This window comes from Saccostrea cucullata, unplaced genomic scaffold (assembly GCF_032062105.1).
Source record: "Saccostrea cucullata isolate Sc308-1 unplaced genomic scaffold, CSIRO_AGI_Scuc_v1 ctg3703, whole genome shotgun sequence".
In the NCBI taxonomy this organism is placed as follows: domain Eukaryota; kingdom Metazoa; phylum Mollusca; class Bivalvia; order Ostreida; family Ostreidae; genus Saccostrea; species Saccostrea cuccullata.
In genome coordinates this window covers 95365-117888 of record NW_026940419.1, presented here as the reverse complement: position 1 = coordinate 117888, position 22524 = coordinate 95365, and the positions used below count along the sequence as shown (strand labels likewise).

General features: G+C 34.9%; 1 protein-coding gene across 1 annotated transcript; it reads right to left on the bottom strand.

The window, feature by feature from the left end:
- Positions 1–3518: 3518 nt before the first annotated feature.
- Positions 3519–20290, bottom strand: LOC134255383 (hillarin-like). The gene is made up of 8 exons (XM_062737899.1): positions 20087–20290; positions 15118–15351; positions 14403–14638; positions 13126–14314; positions 12705–12900; positions 11539–11816; positions 9778–9981; positions 3519–3756 (listed from the first exon to the last, which is right to left on the bottom strand). The coding sequence occupies exons 1-8, from the start codon at positions 20288–20290 to the stop codon at positions 3733–3735; spliced, it is 2565 nt and encodes an 854-aa protein (XP_062593883.1). The 3' UTR covers positions 3519–3732.
- Between the last annotated feature and the right edge of the window lie 2234 nt (positions 20291–22524).

The following is a 22524-nucleotide window of genomic DNA, read 5'->3' as shown; positions in this document are numbered from 1 at the left end:
TGTTTAGCATGTTTCATATGTTTGAGACTCTATGTAGCTGTTGTAAACTGAAAATGTTAAAGCTCATTTAACTCAAAAAGAAACTTTGCAATTGTAAATTGATTTGCAAGATTTTCATGAATGATTACGCCCATTTTACATTACAATAGACGATAATTGTCAGTATACCTGTACTTTGAGAATCATGCCAAGAGCATACTCTTTCTAAAATCAAAAATGGCAGGCTATTAGATGCATTAAAGGAGATTAAAAATATATGTCAGACTGCAAGTCAATTAAACAAATCAAAAAATGTAATTTCACGTCTGTTAAATCGGTATCGCCAACAAGGGAGCATAAAATTAGACCGGTTCGTGGTTCCAAACGTAAAACAACAGCACGTAATGACTGTGAGCTGGTGCTGCTTTCCCTACGTAACAGATTCAAACCAGCATAAAAAAAATCTGATTTCAGAGTAGCAAGAGGAATAAGAATTTGTGACCTTACCGTTAGAAACAGACTTAAAGCAGCAGGCCTAAACTCACGTCACTTTGTTGTGGGAGTGAACATGACTGCTGAACACAGGCGTCTCAGAAGAGCATGGGCTACACAACATCAAGCAAGGCAACTTCGACATTGGCGCTGTACCATGTTCAGTGATGAATCTAGGTTTAATTTGGACTTTGCAGACGGTCGAATACGCGTTTGGCGACACTTCGTGAACGTAATCTTCAATGTACCATCAAACAACATGATTCCTATGGTGACGGCTCGGTGATGGGGTGAGGTGGCATAACCTACAACCACAGAACTGACAATGTTTGACTGGATGGAAGGATGACTGGTGTCCGTTACCGAGATGAAGTGTTGCGGCCTGTTGTTCTTCCTTTTCCGCCGTCAAGTGGGCGTACATTTTGAGTTTCAACATGACAATGCTCGACTCCACACGTCTCACGTCAGCAGGGATTTTCTGACGCAGAACAACATCAGAGTGTTGCGATGGCGATCCAAAAGTCCAAACCTTAACCCTATTAAACACCTCTGGGGTGTTCTTGGACGTTGGGTGAGGGGTTGTGATGCCCCATCCCAGACAGTTGATGCCATGTTCCCAGCTCTTCAAGAAGAGTGGCGCGCATATTCCTCAAGCTGATGTACGGAAGTTGATTCAGAGAGTTCCATGACGATGGGGGGAAGTGATCAAAAAGCAGGGAGGACACACCAGATACTCAAATTTTACTTAGGATGCATATATTTAAAGAAATAAACTTGATCAAACTCCAATGACAATATAGCGAATTTCACAATTAAATAAATGTTTTCCCTTATTAATTTCCATCAGCGTATAGCACCATTCAATTTTCAGGTAAGTAAATTTTTTTTCTCTGGCTGCCCCCCCCCCCCCCCCCCACTTTCAAAAACGATGCTACGCCACTGAATAATACACATATGTTTGCATCATTCAGTTTTAACTTTTTGGTTTTAAGAATCATCTAATTGACTTTTTTTTCAAACTACGCATCGGACACATCGGAAATAGAAGTACGAGGGTTGTTCGATATGTATTGTGTATTGTGCGATATCTCAAAAGCATTCGATTCAAATATTCAAATGGACATTACATCCCTTCAAAGTATTCTCCGTGATTTGAAATAAACAATTTTAATCTCTGAATCCATTTCTGAAATGCGTCACGGTACGCTGATTTAGGTATGCCTCTGAGGCACTGACTGACGGCTGAGCCAAGGGCCTGTCGGGACTTGTATCGACGACTAGATAAGAACTTTTTAAGTTTTGGAAAAAGGAAAAAGTCACATGGCGCTAGATCCGGAGAGTATGGTGGTTGTGGCAAGACGGTAACCTTCTCAGACTTCAAAATTTGCTTCACAAGCTCAAATGTATGTGATGGAGCATTATTATGAAGAAGGCGAACATGCCTAAATCCCGACACAGGACGTCGTTTCTGATAACATTTCTTGAGCTTTTTCAGTACAACATCTCGGTAATACCGACCTGTAACACTTTTGCCCTTCGGCACCGGAATTTGTACGGCTAAACCATCACAAGAGAAGAATATGCAATAAAGGACCTTCTTTGTGCTCATTGTCCTTTTGGCAACTACAGGCCTTCTACCGCGTTTGGTTAGCCATAATTCGTTTCCAATTTTTCTTACTGGTTCGAAATAGTGAACCCTTGTTTCGTCACCAGTAACTATGTTTGCAAATTGTCTACTTTCAAAATACGCTTCAAAATGAAATGCACCCGCGATAGCGATATGCCAACAGCTTTGGCAATATCACGAATCGTGTACCTGCCATCACTTTCAATTATTTCCTTGACTTTTGAGACATTTGTCTTGCCTGATACAGTCATAGGTCGACCCGATTTTGCTGCATCTTTGACGGACTCTGTGCCAGTCAGACATTTCTGTCTCCACCTACGAACTGTCTCATAAGATACCTTATCAGACCCATAAACTTCCCCCAATTCAGTAAAAATCTGCTTTACCGAATTACCGAGTTTTGTGCGAACTTTTATATAAGCTCTAATTTCTTCAATATTCTCAACCCTTTTCCCAACCATTTTTACAACAGTGGTCAACGACTGGCTGTATTGAAATGACGATTATTTTATAACCATGTGTAGATGAAGGCTCGTTTTTATACTGTTGGCAAGGTATTGAATAGAGTTACCCAGGCGTATAAATATCGACGAAATCGTGCAAGGCGTTATCGCGCTGTGGTACAATACACAAAACATATCGAACAACCCTCGTAGAAACATACGAAACCGTGTGACCGAAATCATATGAGGTATGTACATTGGAAAATTCCGTGCATGATAATTTATTTTTTCTCAAATTGACGTGTACTGTATTTCATTACTTAGTATTTAACCCCCTTCCCCGCAGTCACGCATTTTAACGCATATACCATTTCCTATTTCTAACGCAAAATCACGCATATACCGTTTCCCCGCAATCACGCATTTTCACGCAATTTAAAATGTTCATTTTATCGTTACTTTCATGACTATTTCCTTCTATTTTATACTTGCAAAAATCTCATCAAATAAGAAAAGTTATTTTTGTATTGAAATATAGCGTCATAATATTATTTACACTAAACTTTAGAAAAACGTGTACCACGCTAAAAGGTGCTTGTGGGGAAATGGTAAATTTCTATTTCCATGACGTGAACATTCAGTGTATGTTGCATAACAGTACAGTAAGTTGTAAAGTGTTAATAAACATAATAAAACATACCCTTGGACCATGGGCTCTCCGGCTGCTATTGGTGTCTTGGACTGATGCAGGATGTGGTTTGGATAGGGTATTATTATTCATTGCATTTATGCATGACCGTTTTGACCAATGAAGAGATTCCCACAGCTAAGGTACACTTGCATTTTAAAAAAAACATAAGTACAAATGAAAAAAATAACGATTTTTGCACTTCACATATATTTTCATAAATGATTGGCATTATCACATGACATGACAAAGATCCTCAATATCAACACGTCCTTTTTTGTCAGCATTCAGACATTCTAAATTAAGCATACTTGTGGGACTTGTATTTGAGTCAATAATTCTTGTTGACACTGTCTTATCTTATAACCACGAATTTATTTTGTTTTATCACACTGAGAATTTCCTATGTATTTCCTTTATTGTGACAATTCTTTAAAATGCGGCCGGTTTGATGTTTTTGACTGTTTATTTGTCAAAAGGCCCGTAACGTCTGCTGTTGGTCGTCATTTAAAGATAAAATCACTCGTCTGCAAAAAAATAAATTAATAAATATTAATATTTTCCTGTTAAAAAACGATAACAAGTGTAAAAATCTGTAAAAATTTGCTGGTGAATTCAAACGGAGAAAACAGAAGACGAAGTCATGATATGGGCTTGCTGAGGGTATTGAATTACATGCAATTTAGAATATCATTATATCCCCCGCTTGAAAAGTGGGAGGGTACACTGTAATCGGTATGTCCGTCCGTCCATCTGTACGTCCGTCCGTCTGTTACGCTTTGGAGTACCCATCTCTTATCCGCAACTTCTCTTATACCACTGGGTGATATTTATTGAAACTTTCACAGAATCTTTATTACATATTGCCATTGTGCACCTCCTATTTTACTTTTTGATCCGACACATATTTTGGGTTTCCCGGGCACAGCAAAACGTGGACTTTGCCATTATAACCATATGGGAGGCGGGGGTATTTCAGATTCTGTGAAAGTTTCATCAAATTTCATTCAGTGGTATGAGAGGAGTTGCGGATAAGAGATGGGTACCCCAAAGCGTAAAAGAAGGACGTACAGACGGACGGAATTAACGATTACTATATACCCTCCCGCTTATCAAGCGGGGGGTATAAAAACGAGACGCAAGGGATTTGAATCGCTCGTCTGATAAATTGTACAATCTATCTGAAGCCTGTAAGTATCCTGAATATTTTAGTAAAGCTTTGAAATTCCAAAAGTAGGTCATCATGACCTACATTTTGGTTAAAACCGGATCAACTGACAAAGTGTGATGATTCTAAGCTCCTTATTACCTGAAATATGAATCCTAATTTTAATATAAATGGTAGCCCTTGAACCAAGGATACCATGTGACAAATATGACGATTGGTCAAGGGGTTTTGAGTTATGGCCCATATTCCAAAAAAGATAACGCACACCGCACAAATGGTCATAGCAAATAAACTATCTCTTTGAGCATTTGACACAGAAGAGCTAAAAATAAACGGCAATTTGACTGATGCCAATCTTTTTAACCATGGCAAGAGCAAGAGTACACTTTTTACTTCATGTAATTATATAAAACTGCACTTGGGATTTTTCCATTCTTGTACCCCCCCCCCCCCCCCCGGTAATTAGACAACAAACCTGAGCTCCTCCAGGTTATTTCGGGGGATGTTGAATTAGAGAGAGCAGCCCCCAAGATGCCAAATTATTCTCACCAAAATTTAGCATTTCCTCAAATGCATCCATCCTTTTAAATTGTTAACATTTTGAGAAAACAAGAGGCCCATGGGCCACATCGCTCACCTGAGTAACTTAGGTGAGGCAGATCTTTACCAGATTCCCCCTCTTGCTATACCTATCATGCCCAACAACGCCCTTCCCTTTTTTATTTTAAAACTTTAGAATCTACACTACCCAAGGATGCTTCCACATTAGTTTCAGCTTTCCTGGCTCAGTGGTTCTTGAGAAGAAGATTTTTTAAAGATTTGTTCTATATATTTCTATGTAAAACTTGGATTCCCTATTGTGGCCCCGCCCCACCCCCAGGGGTCATGATTTTAACAATTTAATATCTACACTACCCAAGGATGCTTCCACATAAGTTTCAGCTTTCCTGGCCCAGTGGTTCTTGGGAAGAAGATTTTTAAAGATTTGTTCTATATATTTCTATGTAAAACTTGGATTCCCTATTGTGGCCCCACCCTACCCCCGGGGGTCAATATTTTAACAATTTAATATCTACACTACCCAAGGATGCTCCCACATAAGTTTCAGCTTTCCTGGCTCAGTGGTTCTTGAGAAGAAAATTTTTAAAGATTTGTTCTATATATTTCTATGTAAAACTTGGATTCCCTATTGTGGCCCCGCCCCACCCCCAGGGGTCATGATTTTAACAATTTAATATCTACACTACCCAAGGATGCTTCCACATAAGTTTCAGCTTTCCTGGCCCAGTGGTTCTTGAGAAGAAGATTTTTAAAGATTTGTTCTATATATTTCTATGTAAAACTTGGATTCCCTATTGTGGCCCCACCCTACCCCCGGGGGTCACTATTTTAACAATTTAATATCTACACTACCCAAGAATGCTAACACATAAGTTTTAGCTTTTCTGGCCCAGTGGTTCTTGAGAAGAAGATTTTTAAAGATTTGTTCTATATATTTCTATGTAAAACTTGGATTTCCTATTGTGGCCCCGCCCTACCCCCGAGGGTCATGATTTTAACAATTTAATATCTACACTACCCAAGGATGCTCCCACATAAGTTTCAGCTTTCCTGGCTCAGTGGTTCTTGAGAAGAAGAATTTTAAAGATTTGTTCTATATATTTCTAATGTAAAACTTGGATTTCCCTATTGTGGCCCCGCCCTGCCCCGGGGTTCTTGATTTTAACAATTTAATATCTACACTACCCAAGAATGCTAACACATAAGTTTTAGCTTTTCTGGCCCAGTGGTTCTTGAGAAGAAGATTTTTTAAAGATTTGTTCTATATATTTCTATGTAAAACTTGGATTCCCTATTGTGGCCCCGCCCTACCCCCGGGGGTCATGATTTTAACAATTTAATATCTACACTACCCAAGGATGCTTCCAAATAAGTTTCAGCTTTCCTGGCTCAGTGGTTCTTGAGAAGAAGATTTTTAAAGATTTGTTCTATATATTTCTATGTAAAACTTGGATTCCCTATTGTGGCCCCGCCCTATCCCCGGGGGTCATGATTTTAACAATTTAGTATCTACACTACCCAAGGATGCTTCCACATAAGTTTCAGCTTTCCTGGCTCAGTGGTTCTTGAGAAGAAGATTTTTTAGTGACCCCACCCTATTTTTGTCTTTTCTTGATTATCTCCCCTTGTAAGGGGACTTGGCCCTTCATTTTAACAATTTAAACTCCCCTTCACCCAAGGATGCTTTGTACCAAGTTTGGTTAAAATTGGCCCATTGGTTCTTGAGAAGAAGTCGAAAATGTGAAAAGTTTACAGACGGACGGACGGACGGATGCATCGGACAGACCTTTTAACAAAATGTGATTAACATTGAGCCTTCGGCTCAGGTGAGCTAAAAACAAAACAAAAATGTATATTGCATATATACATGAATATAAATGAAGTAAATTTCAATTCGTAGTTATCTAAGCAAAATATGCCTTAGGGCTTGAATGTTTTCTAACCTATCAAAACCAAAGATATTATGTAGAAAAATGTTTGCAGTAGCCGATATACAGGTAAGCGAGGCAACACAAGGAATCCGAATGCCATATTGTTATTTTTTAATTTACCGGGTGGTAGTAAATACAAAAATTACGATAGGACTTACTACCACCCAGTATATTCAAAAATTACAATATGACAGGAAAATGAAATTATTCATATATTATTTCATAAATTATTAATAATATAAGACTTGCATGAGGGAGAGCAGCATTTTAAATTTATAAAACAATTATAATTACATATTTTATTAAGAAAAGGAGAAACATTTTGATCAGCATATGATAAAAGCCATTACTATATAAACTATATTTAATTCGGCACTCTAGCTGAAATTGGTGTCTCAGGCTGATACAGGATGTGATATGGAAAAGGGTTTACTGTATTACTCTCTCCCTTCATTATATGTTCAATTACTAGTAGTTTATTCTTCTTTTTTTATCTATTTTTTTTTTTTGTATTTTCGTGACATTGATTGGTAAGTTTTAAGTAAAAACAAGTAACAAAAATGAATTTATTCTGTTGATAATGATACCATCAGATATATATTTAAGTTGTTATATGGATCTACATTTATGAAAAATTAAAGCAAAAAAAGCAACAAACAAGAATCTACTCTACATGCATTACATTGTACGTGTGATACCTTTTGTGCTATCCGAGTTTATTACAACCTAGCAAAAAGTAGTCATTATCAATATGCAGTTATATAATGAATATAAGTAATGCAAGATGTTCTTGTTCAATTTTTCTTAAATTTTGTTACAAATTTATTTCAGCACACAGGAAATGAGACAAATTAGCCTTGCTGTTATCAAAGTTTTTTCCCTCTAGATTCCCAAGAAGAAAATGACTCGATATCCAATATAGCGGCTAGATTATTGCGGTAAAATTAATGGGGTAATAACTTAATCGAATTTGAATGTTTTGATTTAGTATAAAACTGACTTAAATGTCCATCTTTTTAGGAGAGAATTTTTATAAAAATTTGTAGGTATGCATTGTATAAAATTTGCTTCCCGATTTTAGCTTTCTTTTAACTTTCAATCAATAAAATATGTTTTTAAAAATCAGAATAGCAAGGTCAAGTTATGTATTTTGATATACTCAATCCACAGGGACCAGTGACTTGCTAATATTTGATTTTACGTAATGACTATACATGTACAGCTCAATGCGCTTTTTAAACTCACATGGTTTTTCGCACAATTTAAGGTCCCATTATTCTTGCAAAAAACTACATGTACACATAATCGAACTTCAGCACGAGACATGACCCTAGTTATATAAAATATCTAATGTCAAAGCTTATTTTCTTAAGAATCATTATCGTAAGTTTTCAACGTCGATGTTTTAAAGGGAACTTAATAAATGGTATGGTGTTATATCTATATGATTCTCCAGTAGGTATATACAAATTACATCAATCGAGCTTTTTTGATACTATTTTGTAGAAATTTACAAACTCTGTTTTTTAGATGAGTATTTTTCTAAGTACTTTGCACATCTTCCGTACTCGTTTTGGTTTTGTCGAAATGGATCGCCGAAAAATGACAATGTTGTATAAAGAAAACATGCCAAAAGATAGGATAATAAAGTACTGTATTTTTTATCTTTAAAAATAGCAAATTGTTGCTATTGAAAAGAAAATTATTTAACATTTAAGGTCTGCAACTTTGAAAACTTTGCGGTTGGACGTATCTTTCATGATGCAAAATTTCAGAAAGTAACCAAGAAAAAATGCCAGCTTTGAACATGGAAAGCAGTCGAACAGCTGAGAAATACTGTTATCATCTTGCGCTTTAGAGGCATATTAATGCACAGAAAGTACAGAAGTTAACTGAGCTGCACTGTTTTTGTGTCTTGGCAAGGCAAAGGACTGCTTCAAATAGAACGGATACAAAGATGACTGCATTTGATAAGAAACCATGAAAAACCATTTGGGAGCTGTCATAATTTATCATCCAAGAGCAACTCAATTTCGCGTTATAACAATGTGACGTTCATTTGTGCGAAAAACTATGTGAGTTTAAAATGTGTTTTGACCTGTATATACAAATTTGTATATATATAATCATTACGTAATATTAAATTTAGCATGTTATTGGCCCCTATGTCTGAGTCCCCAAACAGTGTAGATTCAAGTATGATTTCGTTATGATTCTTGAGCTAAGATTAGGTCACATTATGAGACAAACTAGAGAGAGTGAACGAAAAAATCTAAAGGAATATTTCATCTTTGTAATTGGAAGAATTTTTTCCTATACCAGTGTAAAACACGTATTTTTCGGTTGTTATTGCTTACCCTATTTATCAGGACCATGACTTGAAGACAAGTGAACTGATCTAACTGAGGATGCTTCAACTTAAACCTTATCATTTCTGACCAGTTTTTCTTTCGAAAAAAAAATCTTATTATTTTTAATTGTCATCCTAAAAGAAGCTAAAGCTTCACAATTGAAAAAACTTCTTTCTTGCAAGGATGTTTTGTGGACTTCCAGTATTTAGATTGAAACTAGCCCAGTGGTTCTAAAGAAAAAGTTGAAAACTTTTCAGAAGGCATGACCAGTAAACGAATATAAGGTACCTTCTGATCAGAAACGTTCATTTGAGCGTTTGGCTTATCATGTGGGCTAAATAATTACTTTTGTCTGTATTTTTGAATATTGGACGTATACAACAACAATGATGATTTCTTCCATATTAGCACCATTCAATTTTAAATTCTTATTAACTTAAGACTTATACATGTTCTAGAATTACTTTTTCATAAATCGTATACTCCTATGTTTGAACTTGTAGGAATGACTTCTATTCAAACTCTACACATTCTTACCCAATCATATATAACCGCAGCTCCAACGTTAATATTTCTGACTTGATCAACGGTATATTTTCTCAAACACTCCTGAACTTCACGTTTTCTGGCAGTGTCTAGTGGCTCTTTGGAACTCTCTTTTTCTTTGATACGTGCCGTGAGACTCACGAGTTGCAGATTCTCCGCTGGCGGACGTAGAACATCAAGAATTTTGTTCCAGGTCTAAAACACAAGATACATACAATACAAATAAGATCTTTATTATCAATTCTAGTGAAGTGAATCGTTTTGCATTACGTCACGATCTATGTTGACAAATGCACCTAGCGTAAACAATTTACACATTGTATTTACTCTTAATCTTTAATAACTGTCTTTGAAATATTTTGTATATATTTATCATGTATAACTTTACATTTTCACTACAATTATAGATAATTCGTTTTTCAATTAGTATAAATATAATTATTGTATATATTACAGGGAAAGGTTTTTCTACGTTGCTAGAACTTTTAACCAATCCTTTTGTATGAATTGTGCACTAAGATATGTTCAAATCAAAAACTCATTCACGTGATTGTTGATGATATACACTGAACAGCTCAACAAACTTTTTAAGCTCACATGGTTTTTCGCACAAATTAAGGTCACATTGTTATAATGTTATATTTTGTGTTGAGGCATCAAAATACATTTTAAAAGTATTTGTTTACATTATTTGAGTTTTATTTCATTTACTAAAACATAATTCATACAAATCAATTGCTAGAACTTGAATATATTCTTGGCTGAAAAATAACAATTATTTCCATTTGATATTTTTTAGTTTCTTGCCAATTGCAGCTGTCTTTTTATCCGTTCTTTTGAAAGCAGTGGTTCTTTGCAGAAACATAGACACGGGCACAGTACAGCTACTGTAACTTGTATTTTCTGTACATTCTGACTCTTTAGCGCAGGGTGATGATAGTATTTTTCATCTGTTTGACTGCTTTGTATGTTAATAAGGTGGCATTTTTCATCGTCACCTTCTAATAAACTAGAATCATGAAAGATTCATCCCATAGCAAAATTTTAACGTTTCAAACCGTAAATGCAGAAGAATTTTCCTTATCATAGAAAAAATTTACTATTTAAAAAAATAAACAATACTTCATTATACTACCCTGTATTATGGTTTCTCTCTACATTGTTATCCCTTTTTGGTGCTACATTTCGACAAAACCCAGATGAGTATGGTAAATGAGCAAACAATTTTAAAAGATACTCACCTTTAAGAAGAAAATTTAAAATTTTCAACTACATTGTATCAAAGAAAGAACGTTTTATATTATTTGTAAAAAAAAAAAAACCTATGGTAGATGCCTATAGTAGAAACATCGTACCATTTATTAATTAATTCCCCTCTAAAACATCCACTTTGGAAACTTAAGATAATAATTTTAAAGGACATTTATGCTTGACATTGTATATGTAATATAACGTAGGGCTATGTCATCGTTCCGAGGTTCTAAAATAGTACTTTTCATTACAAAAATGTGACCTTAATTTGTGCGAAAAACCATGTGAGCTTAAAAAGTTTGTTGAGCTGTATATTTATGCTTAAATCCAAAAACTTTCTTGACAGTACAATAAAGCATTGACACCATGATTGCATGGGTGGGGGGGTAAATTATTGAACCTGGTTACCTTGCATGAGATTGATGTACATTTGCTGTAATAAACTTCATTGTCCCGAGTATTGGAATTGAAGCAGAAAAGAAAGGTTATTTCTATATTTACCTTTAAAGTTTCAGCTGGTTCCCCCAGAAGCATGAGAAATGCCCTCACTGTGTTAACGACCTCTTCAGTCACTACGGGAGAGTTCGCCAGTTCCCCAACAGCCCAGTGTAATGTCGGGGGTTCCTGGGGAAATTTATTTAATTTTTCCAGCTCCTTTTCGAACGTCTCGAGGTCGTGAATTTCCTTTTCACAGATCCGACTGTATGGAGAGGACTTTATATGATCAATGGCCTTCCTCGTCACGTGAATGTTACGACGCAAATGCGCATTTCGCACCTCTGAATTAAATAAATTGTCAGGTTATAGGATCAAATAGAAGTACTAGTATTTAATACATGTAACAATAAAGTACATATTCTTATCTTTAAAGTTTCACTCCAAGGAAAATGAAAATTGATGGTCCAAAGAAAATTGCCAATTTCTCGAACAGCTTTGGGTATTTCATTAAAAGTTGTATCATCATAAGATGCATGTACATGCGATATTAACCGAACAAACCCCGAGACATATTGAAACATTGTGTATTTGTTTTAATTTGTGGAATAAGTACCTTGAATTCCCTTCCTTATTAAGTATTACATTAATTATTGAAATGATCTAGAACTTATCGCAAAGAAATAAAAAAAATATAAGAATCCCTTAAAATTGATTTGCGTGAAACCTGTTTGTTTACATATGAATTATAAGGTTCAGAATTGTATTGTACGTATTCCAGCTGTAAACTCAATAATTATATACACAGATTTATCATCTATTTATTAATTTATGAGTCCAATTTATCCATTTTAGGTCCTATTTGTCAAATAATTTTTACTCTAGTTTGTCTTTTTTTGGTTTAAATCAAGCGTGTCTATTTATTTCAGACCGAGTTTTCAGTCTATTTCATTTATTTATTTCAATATTTTTATCCGAAGAGGGGAGCGGGCAAACAAACACTGCTGTAGAGTCGACCTTCTTATTTTTTTAACAATTTGTCTTAAATTTTGCCATTGATGATGTGCTTTAAGCTGAATTTCATTTCTTTCTTCGGTCAGAACATTGTCACGATTACTGCAGTACAGGGAGAAACCATTTTGTTTCTACAGGTTTGCATTGGATATATTCGTTAATAGAGATATCATGTTTGTGGATAATTATTCAAATCATAGTTTACTATAATTTTTTACCATTCTTTAATTTAAACAGCTCCAGTTTAGATTTTGCCGCCACTATCTGATCATCTGTAGACGGGATGTCCTGTTTCATACAGCGTTTGATTCCGTTCTCTATATTTTCAATGCCATGTTTTAACCCCTCTCCAGACGGCAGAACAGTAGCCAATGTGGTCTGTAGTTCAGTTCTGGCATTTCTCTGATTGGCTTTCTAGAAATAATAATGAGATATATTAAATGTTTACATGTGCTCTTTGGCTTTTTTTAACACAAAATCAAATTTTATACATCGATTTGTGAAATATATATATATACACTTTTTAAATAATTATTCATTGCTATTAATAAGATAATAACACGAGAAAGCTTAAATTCAAAATAATGATTAACATAAGCGTATCCCCAATGTTCCTTGTAGAAAATACAAAAGATTCACCTCTTTTGTTTTGATCAATGTTGATAACAAGTAGTTACAGACGGTGGTTGTCTTCTCTTTAAACTGGGGCTGTGTCACTTTCTTCTCTTGGGGTGACGTCATAGCTTGTGTTTGTTCTTGTTCGACTTTTTTGATTGATAAAGCGTATTCACCATCTTCCGGCACTTGGGCTTCAAAATAAACGGTGTTCGATTCTTCACTAGTTCGAACACTAACAAGATTTTCAAGCACCGTCTGATCAAATTTCGAACTGTTTAATGTTGCTTGAATTGTGGTACGTTCAATCACTATTCTTTCCACAATGAATGTTATTTCTATTTTTGTGTTGACTTTAACAGATACCAGTCCCCCAGCGTGGGATGGGAGAAAAAATCCAGCTTCTGCGGCAGCTGGCCCGGGGCCAAATCCAATACGACCAGGATCAAAGGGCAAAATATTACAGTCCTTATTGTGTTGTTTGCAGTCAATTCTAAATTCAGCTATTCTCGCTAATGTCGATTTATAAGGACCTCCATAGCAGCAAATTTTGAATGTTCCCTTTATCGGCAGTGATAACTTGAATTGCCACAAGTCGCCACATCTAATCATCGCCACTAATTTAGGAATATTTTCTCGTTGTAACATGCGTTTCTCTTTCTCGGTCTCCCCAGTTCCTTCTTTAAGGTACAGTTCATACCAAAGATCAATTTCATTCGCATTTTTAAGAGGAGCCTGAATTTCTATGAGGCATGCACCATCAACTGTATTTAACAAACAGCTCTCGGTCGATAATAACTTCAATCCCATTCCAAAAAAGGTAGGCAACAAATAAGGCATCTTTTCAAAAACATTTCGACTAATTTTCTTATTTGAAATTTGCCATTTTGAATCGTCTGGATGACAAGTGTGAATAAACTCCATTGGATTTGGGAAAATATAATATTCTTGAAATGCACGTCTCAACACACCTGCCGAAGCTCCCTCTGATTTGCCGACAGCTCTCCCGCCCGCTTCTAGTTTGATCCATCCGCCAGGTTTATGACCAAAAAGCCCTCTGCAGACCCAGAATGGGTGCACAATATTCCAGGTGTTCTCTAAATAAACGGCTGCCCAGTTATCTGCACTGGTTTCCTTCTTAATGACATCACCCGGCTGATAATCCCCCGCTTTGGATACTCCTTTGATTTTGACGCAAGTCAAACCAAATTTTCTAAAGTGAAAAGAACATCCTTTAGATATCTTTATATGTTTCAACAGTAAAAGACTAGAATTCTTCTTTAAAATTATTTAACACGTACCTACAGAGAACCGTAAAGAATGTGGAGAACATAGTTTGTTTTTTAGCCAGTAGAGATAGAAATCCCGCTGGCGATTCCTCATTAGCTGGTAAGGAACTGAACTTGGTCTCATCTTGCACACTGAGCCAGACGATAATGGCCCGTACCGCTAGTCGCTCCCTGTCAGTCTGTCCTTCCAGATCCCGTAACAAGTAGTCCTTTAGGCTCTTAAAACTAGAAATTTGGTCTCTAGGGGTCTGTGAATTAATTGAAAGAAAAAGCCAAAGTGCAAATATACATGTACAGCTAATCTTAAAAAAAAATGCCTAAAATAGCATAGCATTAGCTTTTGAAGTGTAAACACTTATTTTTAGCTTTCATGGTGAAATAGCAAACTTTACCGGCAAAAAATGCATTTCGTAAATTCTTGTAGTCTTAATATAAGATTTATTTCCTGCCTAAATATAAAATTATCATAATAATTATGTATAAATCTAAGCCTTCATGAGAAATAATGCATGTCACTTCCAACATTTTGTTCAAGGTGCATGGTTAACCATCCTTATAAGCTAGGTCCAGGAAGAGCACATGATTGCTTGTATTTAATTTTTTTTCTATTAACTGTAAATACGTATACATGTAATATATACAAAATTCTGCACTTGTTGTGCTGCACCATCCTTGCAAGTTCCACCTGTGATGGTGTGGGGAAAAGTCGTAACTATGAATTACGTACCTCTCGGGCTCTCTTGTCTATGTCGGCTATTGTAAGTTTCCTGCGGGACGAGGGGACGTTGAGTTCTATATGTGTTACCGTTCGCGGTCTGGAATCAGCATCCGTTTCCGTTGAATATACCGGGAACCAGTCCTCAAAGAATTTCACATTTGTAGCCCTCTTTATGTTATTTTCTTGCGGTTCCTCAGAGGGTTTAATGTGGTTATATTCCGGCAGCTCACCGTCTATTTTAAGCTGAAATTAATTTATATTACATATAGAAGGAGTCGTGATAAATAGTTAATAATAAATTTACAAAAGCTTCAATTCAGTTAAATTAAAGACACTGAAAACAATTTGTGACTAATTTTGCCCCATATCTTCATCATTTTCACCGAAATATCAACTTGTCTGGGAAATACATGTACTAAATTTTATGGCTTTTTTTTTCTCAAATCATTTGCAACATTGATTACAACAAAAACTAGAGGTACTATGAGCGATGAGCTCACTAAATGATACCCCCCGCCTCCCATATGGTTATAACTGGTGAAAAAGTCCATGTTTTCCTGTGGCCGGGAAACTCAAAATATGTGTCGGATCAAAAAGTAAAATAGGAGGTGCACAATGGCAATATGTAATAAAGATTCTGTGAAAGTTTCATCAAATTTCATTCAGTGGTATTAGAGGAGTTGCGGATAAGAGATGGGTACCCCAAAGCGTAACAGACGGACGGACGGACGGACGGACGTACAGACGGACGGACGGAATTAACGATTACTATATACCCCCCCACTTTTCAAGCGGGGGGTATAATGAGAAGACAAGAAGAAAGCCGAGAGGTGTCTTGGCACACGGTGAAATAAAGGGGTGATGAAATATGTTATACATGGAGTAACATACAGTTTTCAAAATTCCGTTTAACAATACAAATCTTGGAGCAGAGCAAACACAGACCTCTAAAACAGAGGTGGGATCAGGTGCCATGGAGGAGTGAGCATCCCCTGCCGAGTGGTCACACCAGCCGTGTGCTCCTCGTCATTATCGGGAAATAACGTGATAAAAAGGGTTTGTAAAACATCATGAAATACAGGGAATGATTCAAGAAAATGAACTTCAATCACAACTCAGTGATAAGCAAAATAAGTGATTTGAAATAATCTCTGGGATGAGAAATTTTGCATGATTTGAATAGTAATACTAAAATATGTTTGTATTTGTAGGTTCTTCGTTAAAAATCAGTTAAATTTGGGGGGTGGGTGGGTCTAGAAGGGTCTTCGCTCGAAGGACACGGAGCAGGGATTTGCAATGAAGCAATGAAGCCAACGGGGACCCTAAATTTGCCTCTAAAAACAATAGCAGTCTTTTCCCTCGGGAATCGCCTCTTCAGTACTGAATTGTAAGTAAGTTCACGTGTAATTTCTTCCTCGTTTGTTCACACTTTCTTTAAAAAATGCTATTCCCATTTTATTTGTGTGATAATGATTTTCTTAAGAACCTGACCTGATATTTTTAAATAAAAAATAATTTGTTGTACATGTTGTAATAAAAAACTTCTTCTTTATGTTTTTTTAAATAAGCAAATTCAGCGAAGTATAATTTATACATTATATTGAACTTGAGTTTTTGATAAAGAATAAAAAAGCTAGCTTTATTTTTAAAAAAAAAAACTTATGGAACAGAATATGATGGCGTACGTGATAGCAGAACAAACGTATCAACAGAGACAGTCCGATTACTTGTCAACAGTTGCATGTATGTTAAATAAATCAAAACTGCAAGATAACTGTTCTCTTACAACTTTGATTACAGGCTTTGTATATCGTTTAAGATATCAATGATGGTATGTGGATCTTTAAATATGCTAAATACACTCTCAATAGACCAAACCGTCAACCAGTACGTTCCTCTATTATTAAACTTTTTTTATAAATGGCTTGGAGATGTTTGTTCAGATACATGTCCCCATAAACTTTGATAATCTTTCTCTGTTAAGAAGGATCTGTTTCAAGCATACTTTATGAAACCCTCTCCTTGCATATATAAGATGGTTTGTTGTACGCAGTATTTTACATAATTATACAATCTTTTTTTCTTCAGAAGATGTTTTAATTTATGATTTTAGCCTAATATAAAATTTACGACAGTCACTGTCATTAAACTGATTGTGTTAAGGGTTCTTAGTCACATCTTAGGGTATATTCGATTAAGCGACACGGGTTACACGAGTCACTAGTGTTGTAAATAAAACAACCTATCTTCGACATGGGTGATCAACCCGTGTTACGCGAGTATACTCCTCAGTTTACCTGGAGTAACAGGTAAAAGAAATGGCGGGAAGTGAAGTCGCATTGTTAATGCGAAAACTGTTTCTGCATAAATTTGTCAGTTTTTGTATTAGAAATTTATTACGTCAATGAAAAAAGTCTGCAATATAATTTTGACATACCCCCCTTTTTTATTTTTTTTATTTTTTAGCTCAACCTCTTATAAATACTGTTGTGATATCATTGACAGTTTTTAATTTTTAAAAATAAAAAAGTTTATCAAGCTTTTTAATGTAAATCTGCCTATAATTATTGCCCGAATCTCTCGGTCCCGTTTTACAAAAGAACTTACGATTATATCCAAAAACATATGTTGATTATAAATTATTAAGAAATAGTTAATTAACTGTTTTAGAAATTGACACCATAGAAACATTCTAAATTCTTTTCAAGAAGAATAAAATCGCAGAATAAATTTTGGTCTTAGGTGTAAGTTCTTTTGTAAAACGGGCCCCTTGATTATAAAAATGTCTAATAGATGCATATTGATTCACTAAAATTATATTTATAGATTTAACAATCGCAGCATAGACATGTCGTGTTAATTACCTTATGAAGTAAATTATTATTATTAATAATTCAGTTTTAAGATAATTACAGGATCAAATGTGAGAGCAATTTCAGTTACATGCATGTATTACAATGTAATCTTATAAATATGGAGGTCGGGTCCCCAGATCGAACCGGTTCTTTGTTTACAATAAATGTTCTAAGTATGTAGAAATTACCTTTTCAGCCTTTAATTACAATCGTAATAATTATTGATCAATTTCATGAGTATTTTTTCAAAAAATAATTTTAGTTAAAATATTGAACATTATTTTTACAGGCTCAAAATTAAAATCCACAGCCATGTAAGACCATGAAAAACACATTAGCTCAAGTTTTCTTTCCAACCGGCGTCATATTTTTTGTAAAAGTATATGTCTCTCTCATTCTATGACTAACACTATGTTATTGAAAAATGTCAGCTATGGTACTTTTCTGACCAATTATTATACCCCGTGCAAAATGTTACCGGGGAGGGAGAGAGAATGCAGGCACGTAGCATCTGGTGGAAGCGCCTCCCACATTTTTTCCAAACTTTTCTTTACTTTTAGCAAATCTTCATTGAAAGACCACCGATAGCTTCCTCCCCCTTTTTTGTTACAGTAAAGTCAAGCAAGGGTGAAGTCGTCTTGTATGAATAAAATTTGGTACTGAAGGAAGTGGGACCTACATCCCCCTCCTGAAACTAAATTGGAATTGAAGTTTCGTTTTTGTTCTCTGGATTGCCCCCCCCCCCTTCAAAAACGATGGAACGTCACTATTATATTTAAAACTATTGACATGTATGTATGTGAAGACATTCTCATTCTACTTTTTTTTTATTTTGATAAGAGGAGGTATTGACTTGTTAAATAATATTGCAAGGATAAATAATCTATAAAATACATGCTGTATCTGTAAAAAGCTTTATGCTGCAAGAATAATTACGGAGTTACCAATTATCGCTTCAAGAGATGCATTTTATTTAGAAACAGGATGGGAACCTCTTGCAGATAGGCGAAAAGTAGCAAAACTAAATACTATGTATAAAGTACATCACAACTTAGTACCCGATTATTTAAAAAGTATTGTTCCCGCAACAAGACGTAATGAATCAAAGTACGATACACGCAATAGAGATTCTTAGATGTAGACTTGAAATATTTAAGGAATCTTTTGTTCCTGATACAATAAACCAATGGAATAGTCTGAGTATCACCACTAGAAACAGCATATCTTTTAGCAGCTTTAAAAACAACATACATAAAAACCCAGCAGACCCCCCTTCTTATTTCTCCCATAATAATAGACGACTTAACATCATACATACTAAACTACGACACAATTGCATTTTAAATTATGATCTTTATAGAAGAAACATTATCGAGACTCCTAACTGTTCAAGTGGTACACCAGAACACCCATATCATTTTTTCTTTGTCTGCAATCAGTACCAATATGCTAGAGAAAAACTATTCAAAGATTTACTGTGTCTTACGAAACCAAATATTAAATTGAACATTATTGATTGCCACTTACTTCTGTGGGGAGATGAGTCGCAAAATGTAGAAATCAATAAATATATTTTTCAGTCAGTTCAAAAATTTATAAGAGATTCTGGTAGAATAAATTAATTATTACTGCCTAACACTTACACTCTATATAGTTATATATTTATCATATGTAACAAATGTATGTTTCAATTTAACAAACATGTTTGTACATCAATATTTCTTTTTCCCTTTTTCCCTATGTATATATATTGACAGTTGTATGGTGAGAACCTAGTAAGTTGTTAGAACTTGTGTTCAAACCATTTGTATAGTATTTATACAATAAAATATGTACAAACCATCTGTAAAAGATACATTTTGTTAAACAATTAATTTCAGCTTTGAGGTCTTCTAATAAATTATCTGCTATTCTTTATTTGATAATTGGATATTGTTTGTTGATCAATCGTTTGTCCTGTTCAAACCCGATATACAGGGAATATATACTGTTTTCCCCGCCATATTTATACAAACACTAAACAACACGAGATGTTTTATTTAGATCACTAGAGTTCAATCAGTGAGCATGCGCATATTTAACACTAGTGCGACACGGGTTGTCTTAATCGAATACACTCTTACTGTCTCATTGCCCGGGTCTGTAGAAATGAACAAACAGTCGGACCCCGTCTCTTCCTCCTCGCTGACGTCAGTACTTCCGTTTCCTGTTGGTTCTACGACTCCGTTAGTTACCGGCTTCTCTGAAGGAGTTTGGGCTGTTTGTGTTCCAGCAGTCTTTGGTCTGGGCTGCTCACTCTTTGTTTCTTTACTACCACCACAACCCATCTCTATAGCCGTGATGTTTTATCTTTAAAAAATTAGAACATCTTTTATGATTTATTTGAAGACAATAGTCACCCGCGTGGCGCAGAGATTCGACCCTTAAGTCGCAGGTTCAAATCCCACTGCGGGACGTGGAGAACGGTCGTATTAATCCAATACCAAAAACTGAGAGAACATACTGAAGTCCAAATTTAGAATTCTGATATCTTGAGTATCGTTGAACATATTTCCTCAAAAAATTGCACTTCTGTTAATCACTTTTATTTAAATCTATGGTGAAAATATTATATTTCATTTTCGAAATTATTACAAAAGTTATAGTGTTTTGAAATTTTGACTGGTGTCACAGCATGCTTGCATGAAAATGCCTCTCATTGATCACTGACCCTTTGTGAGAGTATATGTCTTAAATGTGAAACCTCCACCTACAACCGGTGTAGCCTCACTCAATATGAGTGAGAAACTCTCGAGGGGGACGCTAATTCTGTTTCAAGAGAGAATTCAATAAATAAGAATAATTCGGTAAAATTCTGTGTGCATTATACATGTGTACGTACATGCATAAAACTATAAAAGCCTTTGGTTTTACAATGTATATTCATGTAGTATTTTTTCCCCTTTATTTTTTTAAATGTTGAATAAATATTATAGTCGGAGCACTTAGATGTACACGAATAAGTCTATTAAAAGATCTTGCATGTTCTGGGGCATTATCATTATACAAGTTGTTTTTTTTTTCTATAGATAATTGACAACATAAAACAGTACGATGTATTTTATAAACATTATATATACATACCATGTGGAAGCTCCACTCGACATACTCCTCAAATAAAACAGATTTTCGTGTGACAATGATATCGATACGTGTTCAAATAATTCCTTGCATTGTTATATGAACAAAGATAAATGAAATTTTACCCATTATTTTGACATGCCGCGTAACGTAAACATTTAACTGCAGTGCTTTTTAAACTCAAGAGTCCGCATTGTTAAAATAATGATACTTTAAATGATAAACAAAGAAGTTGTAAATTTTATGAACTTACCTTATCATTTCGATGGTCTTTATATCAACACTTATCAAGAATAAATATCTTAAGAGTTCCGCTAAACCTACTTTCATATTCGTGTATTCATCTATTTTTCCCCTTATTATTTAGCCCATCAATGATTTAATCAAAGGTAGACTTTTTCTGTTCATCATATTCAATGAGTTTCAAAATAAAATTTGATTTTCCGAAAGTTCTCAATACACAAAATGAAGAATTAGTTTGTCGATAATGAAGAATCAATTTTATAGGAAGCATAAAGAACGCCTTTGTATGTAGTAATAGCTGAAACCAGCCAATTCTATGGAAATTTTTTTTCTTTGCATTTTAAACCATAAAAGCTTTTCTTTATTTCAAGAATGAGAACATCGTCATATCTGACAATGTACCTATATTGATTTTCCTTCCTGCGGTCAAAATGCCTGTTAATGGTGTTGATAAGGCATAGTAAATACAGTGAAACCTGTGTAATCCGACATGCTCTGGGAGAGGAATTTTGTGTCAGAATAGACAGGGTGTCGGATTGGACAGTGTTAAAAACAAGGAAAATACTAAAATAGGAAAGAAATTTAACGTCGGAATTTACAGTGTGTCGGATTAATCAGGTGTCGGATTAGACAGTTTTCACTGTATCACGGAAATTTAATTTTCAAATTCAAGCGTGTAGATTTCATTTTTTTTTTAAATATACATGAACTAAAAGCAAAATGAACGTACTCTTAACAGTCAGTTAATGAATACTGGATCATTGCATGTGGAATATTGTTCAATATGATAGTTCCATCCCTACCTTTCTTTGCAAGTATTCCTTTCGTTGTGGTGTTATTTATAAACTAATTATCCTATGCCAAGGAAAAGGAGACGGTCGATCGAAGTTGTATTACTTAAAAATCAACCCTCCTGTTGCTAACGTCTTTTATTGGAAAATTAATTTGTCTAAACTTAATTTTATTTTGCAAAAATTTCTCATGTAATTAACGTATTCGAATCGGTTTTCTTTTTCTGAAATATTTTAACCATCTTAAAGGATGAAGAAAAAAAACATTAAACAGTTAACCAGGAACAAAATTTTTGTCTCTCTACATCCCATAAAAATGATTGACTTCATGTGTTGACTTTTTTCTTCATTGATTTCTTTCTGAAACTGATTTTCTCGTAGGTCGAATTTTGAAAAATAAAAATGAG

What these genes read in the sequence shown, in the direction of transcription:
- LOC134255383 (XM_062737899.1), bottom strand. Translation starts at nt 20,290, where the DNA reads ATGGGTTGTGGTGGTAGTAAAGAAACAAAGAGTGAGCAGCCCAGACCA. An exon ending in TTCTTTACGGTTCTCTGTAG is followed by an intron (nt 14,315 to 14,402) that starts GTACGTGTTAAA and finishes TTTTCACTTTAG; the next exon opens with AAAATTTGGTTTGACTTGCG. An exon ending in CTGCGGTTATATATGATTGG is followed by an intron (nt 3,757 to 9,777) that starts GTAAGAATGTGT and finishes ATTTTTTTGCAG; the next exon opens with ACGAGTGATTTTATCTTTAA.